The sequence below is a fragment of the Muscardinus avellanarius genome (genome assembly GCF_963383645.1).
Source record: "Muscardinus avellanarius genome assembly, chromosome: 11".
In the NCBI taxonomy this organism is placed as follows: domain Eukaryota; kingdom Metazoa; phylum Chordata; class Mammalia; order Rodentia; family Gliridae; genus Muscardinus; species Muscardinus avellanarius.
In genome coordinates, this window is record NC_137797.1 from 59254961 (window position 1) to 59260970 (window position 6010).

General features: G+C 33.9%; 1 protein-coding gene across 1 annotated transcript in view; it reads left to right on the forward strand.

Moving 5' to 3' along the window:
- TAFA2 (TAFA chemokine like family member 2) overlaps positions 1–1153 on the forward strand; it is a gene marked incomplete at both ends in the record, with an annotated part of 147688 nt that extends 146535 nt beyond the window's left edge. The window contains one exon of the mRNA XM_080704837.1: positions 1110–1153. Coding sequence (XP_080560963.1) covers positions 1110–1153 — 44 coding nt within the window. The remainder of the gene's footprint in view (positions 1–1109) is intronic.
- Between the last annotated feature and the right edge of the window lie 4857 nt (positions 1154–6010).

Here is a 6010-nt window from a genome sequence, read left to right on the forward strand (position 1 = left end):
AATGGAATAAAACCAAAGTGTCACAGTAATTTTAATTTGTTAAAGCCATCTATAGACAAGAATTATTGGGTAATTATCTCTAGATATGCTTACTGATAGTAGAATAGAATTAGAATTTCATTGACATAGCATAATTTTCTCTCTATATATTATGTATATGTAGATAATGTATATATCATATACTCTATTATTCATTTTTCATATATGCAAATGGTCCTTGGATTTAAGTAGGTGTGAAGTGTTACTATGAATCTTTCCAGTATCTAAAACAGTATTAACAATACCAATCTAATTTTATGACAGTTTATGATCATCTTTACAATTAAGTGAAAATTTTTACTATTATTCATTCTTTTCTATTTTTAATATTTTCTGTCTTCATGAATAGTTGCTTCTTTTTTTTTTTTTTTTTTTGCAGTACTGGGGATGGAACCCAGGGGCATTCTACCTCCTACCTACACCCCCAGCCTTATAATTTATTCTTTATTTTGAAAGGGCGTCTCACTGAGTTGCAAAGGGCCTCACTAAGTAGCTGAGGCTGTCCACAAACTGCAATCCTCCTGTCTCAGCCTTCCAAATGCTGAGATAACAAGTGTGCGCCACCATGCTCAGCTTAATAGTTGGTTGTTTTCTGGCATATAATCGAGTTAAATAGGCCCTCAAGAATGGATATTATAGAGCTGATTCCCAAGGACTTTCTTGAGAATATGGTCTAATTATATTCCATTGAGCAAAAGTTTGTCTTCACTAAGGCCTATTAGGATGTGTTTATGGTCTTTGGGTCTTGTCTGCCAAACCTATGCAAATGTCAGGGGTTCTAGTTATACAATTGGTATGGAAGAATCACATCTGCAGTTGAAATCATGCTGGTCCCAGTTGGAGTCACTCAAATAATTGTGAAAGTAGCTCTAAAAACACTGTGAGATGATAAAAAAGAAAGTATTAGCATATCTTTATAAACTGGAATATAACTTGAATATATTAATCCATTAAAATTCAGCAATGTATTTGCTATGGCAAATACCAGTTACCTATTAATTTCTGTTTCTAATTTTAAGATGATAGCTACATTTTGAAATGTTGATTATATTTTTTTCCTTTCTTTTTAGGTAACCCATTAACCAAGGATAAATCAAGTGATCCTCCAGGCTGATTATATTGAACATGTGCATAGAAACTTAACCCCTGAGGTGATCTTGAAGAAGATTTTTATACCACTCAGAAGAGGTGCTCCAGAGTCAATTTCCAAGGAATTCTATGGCTCATTACCAGCCTCTTCTTGAATCTAAGACTTTAAAAAAGTCAGACATGAACTTCCATGTCACAAAGACATCATCAGATCTGAACTGTATTCAACCTGTAAAATTATTAGGGGGACTTGAAGTTGCTGTCTGCAGAGCTGCTGGAGAGATGGTATTTTAAGGGTGACATCAGAGAGTCATCTTTTGGAGTCCTGGCTCCAGCTGTGACTGCATTTCTTACTTCTGAAAGCTGTCTGCCAAGTGCACTGTCATCTTGTCATGGATGTGTTCCTGAGTCCTTTGTTCACTGGCTAGTGGGACTGTACACGGCTCTGAGGACATTTCCTTTGCAACCTTCTCTTCTGGCATGGCGTAGACTGAAGCAATTTTGTTTGTATCCCAATCTTGGAGCTCTGAAAGCCTACATGTTTTAACATCTTAAAGTTGCTTTTGTTAAAGGAATGGAAATAATATATCCATTGATAATTATTATTGTTGGCAAGTAATAGTAATCTGAATACATCCATCATATAAGAATGTATAGACATGCTAAATTTTCCCCAAGGCTAACACACTACTGCAGCTCTCTGTCAGTTAAGTAGGTAGTAGTTAGAACTGGATTACCATTTTCATTATATAATACTTTGTACCTCTAGAGCACTCTCGCTTTCGGGTTATTTTTTTCTTTCTTTTTTGTTCTGTTTTGTTGTTGGTGTTAAGTGGGCCTTTTCTTTAACTTCTTCTTCTTCTTTTTTTTTTTTTTTTTTTACTTTTTTTCTTCACAGAAATTAGAAGTGAGCAGTCAAGTTATTAAGTAGTCTTCAGTTTCAAAAAAATCACCAGGGATGCATGTGTGTTTCGGATTTCTTAGCTTAAACATTATTCACTTAGATTTTCCGTAGTATTTTTTTTTAACTGTCTTTTCTATCTTGTTTTAAAAGATTGTCTCTTGCTTGATTCTAATGACTGAATGCTTATATATTTGTTTGGTCTGTTGATGAAATAAACTGTTCATTTCTTTTGGTCACACATTTATAAATATTTGCTTACAGTTGTTACATTCCAGCAGTTTCTTAGGCCAGTATTTTGTCCGCATTCTGCAGCAATTTTGACATTTATGATTTTCGGTTCTACAGGAAATTCTTATAAATATTTAAAAGCCTTAAACATTTATGTACTTTTTTTTCTAAGTTATTACAGAATGTATAATTTTATACTGCATTTATTTTGTTTCATTTCTGATGTAGAGGGAGGGGAGAATGGAAATTGCATAGCCATTCTGTAATAATATTGTGTACACTATAGATTGCAGAAATGTAAAGGGAGGAATTTCTGTGACTTACTTGTTTAAGACTAATCAGAAGATGCTTCAGAAATCATCGCACTAGAAGTTCCGTATTGTTAAAAAAGGTGTTAAAATGTTTTATAATTTTGGATCTCACTGACAATAGCCACTGAGACATATATTGGTTTCCATGAGGGAGGCTCCTATGTCCTGGAGAGTCTTCGTCTATTAGTTTTTAATAATATTCAAAGACCAATGATTTACCCAAACTCTTCACTAGGAAGAAAAACTAAAAGTGTAAAATTTGTTTAAAATGAAATTTGAAACCCTAAAAGTATGTGAAATGAAATGGCTTCTTGCCTCCATTTTACTTATGCCTAAAACTGATTAGATGGTTCAGAGTGTACTTTTCAATGTTTCAAGACTACATGAAATCATAAGAAAAAAAATAAGTTTTTCTGGAGTTTCTGCATCCATGAAGATATCATTAATTTCTTTGGATATAAGTAGAAAACTATATTATTTTAAAAATTTTGACATTGTCCTATGTTCATTTGAAATTATAGATCATGCTTCTCATTTTTTAAAGTATGTCCTTCAAAACAACACTAGAAATTCTGTATTATATACACGTGTAATACATACATATTACTAGAAAAAATAAATGGAATTTCAAATATACTAACTAGTTTATCCCCAGTAGATTAATGTTGTGACTATTAAGAAAAGGTGAATAAAATTTGGATATAAAATCGGCTCTCTTTCATAAATACAATTTGGAGAATCTGTTTTCTTGTGTTCTGTTTTAAAAGCATATCAGTTACTATCCAGTAACTGAATTTTTAGGAAAGCTGACATAGATTCTCAGTGTTCTTTCATTAAAGATCCATGAAAAATCCTGCCATTTACATAAGGATCCAATATTTGACTTGCTTCTTTGCTATGAAACAATTAAACAGATACATTTACCCTTCTCTTGTTTGCCCACATCTTGACTGAACGTAACTGGCATAATTTTGCAAATGAAAAATTCATTTTATTAGGAAATTTGTTAACGAATGGTGTTTTATCTTTTGAAAGGCATTCTAGTAACAATATACATCAAGATCACAAATATGACTTTGATTTTGTCCTTAAATTTAAAAAAAACTTTGTACATTTATGTCTACACAAGTTTTTTACCCCATTATGATGTATAACTACAATGCACTAATAAAAAAAGGAAAAAAATTATTTTAACATAGCTTAAGAAGCTTCAAAAAGTAGCTTCAAAAAGAAGCTTCAAAAAGTAGCACAGGTTTCTATGTGCCCTTTCCTCTTCTTTGCACAGTGATAAAATCTTACAAAACCCTAATACATCATCAACACAAAAAAAATGACATTAGTACAATACTATGAGCTTAATATAGACCTTATTTGGATTTAACCAGTTTTCACGCAACTTTTGTGTTTGTGTGTTCTTAACTTTTTAAATTAAGTTGTTATCCATGCATTGTAGCATGTTGGAGCATTTATTCAAGTATGAGAGTATAGTATGAGGCAATGAGGGACTGCTTGTGATGATTATTTTGAAGTCCTCTGTTTTTGGAATCCTATAGATTTTTATTTTTTTATACTCTTGTTCCCTTAACACTAAGTGTGTGTGTGTGTGTTTTAATTTTTAATTTTTTTTTTTAGTGGTACTGGGGTTCCTGGAAGCCCTTCTACCTCCGGGCTACACTCCCAAACCTATTTTATATTTTTGAAACAGGGTCTCTTACGTCAGCGCGGCTGGCTTCAAACCTGTGCGATCCTCCTGTCTCAGCCTCCCAAGCGCGGGGATTACAAGCGTGCGCCACCACGCCCGGCCTGTGTGTTTTAATTTCTAATTCAATATTCAATGTGCTTATTTGTTATTGGCCTGTTAAGATTTTTTACTTTAATATGATTTTTATCTGAGTGAGTTTTATGTTTCTAGAAATTAATTCATTGTTTAGGTTGCACAGTTTATTGATGGGTAATTTCTCATAATAGTCTTTTATGATTATTTTATTTCATATCAATTATAATATCTTTTTAAATTAATTAATTACTTTTTTATGGTACTGGGGTTCCTGGAAGCCCTTCTACCTCGGGGCTACACTCCCAGACGTATTTTATATTTTTATTTGGAAACAGGGTCTCTTAAGCCAGTGAGGCTGGCTTCGAATCTGCGCGATCCTCCTGTCTCTGCCTTGCAACTGCGGGGAATTACAAGTGTGTGCCACCACACCTGGCTCTTTTTTAATTTATAATTTTATTTTTTCTAAATCATCTCTTTTTGGCTAGCTTACATGAAATGAGTGCTTGTCAATCATATCTTCAAAATATGGCACTAATATTTTTAATTAAAATTTTTTTATTGGTGCATTGTATTTATACATAATAATGGGGTATAAAACTTGTGTAGGCATAAATGCACACATCACCCAGCCAGCCCCCACCTAGTCCCCACCTCACTCCCTCTCCATCCCTCCCTCCCATGCTTGGTTAAGTAGTTGACTTCGATATGAATGAGTACATCATGCACTTTAAAGGGTTTCCCTCTCCCCACCTCCCATCCCCACAGTAAGGTTGTTTTATTTGTTCCTCTATAGGATCTCTTTTTTCACCTGGAGTTCCTCCTATGACCTCATTCACCCTAGCTTTCACATATTAGGGAAAGCATCTGATTCCTTACTTTTTGCAACTGACTAATCTCACTTAGCATAATGTCCTCAAGATCCATCCATTTACCTAAAAAATACTGCAATTGTATTTTTTTATGGCTGAGTAAAATTCCATTGTGTACATATTCCACAGTTTTGTAATCCATTCATCTGTTGATGGACATCTTGGCTGGTTCCACAGTTTGGCTATGGTGAATTGTGCAGCTATGAACATAGATACACATGCATTAGTTTGGTAGTTTGGTTTCCTTTCTTTTGGGTATATACCCAGAAGTGGTATTGCTGGATCGAATGGTAGATTTGTTCCCATTCTTCTGAGGATTCTCCATAATGTTTTCCAAAGTGGTTGCACTAATTTCCAATCCCACCAATGTTTTAGAGTTCCTTCTTCTCCACATCCTCAACAGCATTTGTTATTGTTTGTGTTTTGAATGATTGCCATTTTAATTGGAATTAGGTGAAATTTCAGGGTAGTTTTGATTTGCATGTCTCTGATTGCCAGTGATGTTGAGCATTTTTTCATGCATTTATTGGCCATTTGAATTTCTTTCGTGAAGTGTCTATTTAGTTCACTTGCCCAATTTTTGATTGGATGATCTTTTTTTTTTAGTGTGGCATTTCTTGAGTTCTCTATATATTCTAGATAATTGTCTACTATCGGAGGGTTAGGTGGCAAAAATCTTCTCCCATTCTGTTGGCTCTCGACTGAGGTCTTTGACAGTTTCCTTTGCTGAACAGAAGCTCTTCAATTTCATGCAATCCTATGCATTGATTAGCCTTTTGGTTTGTTGTGCCTT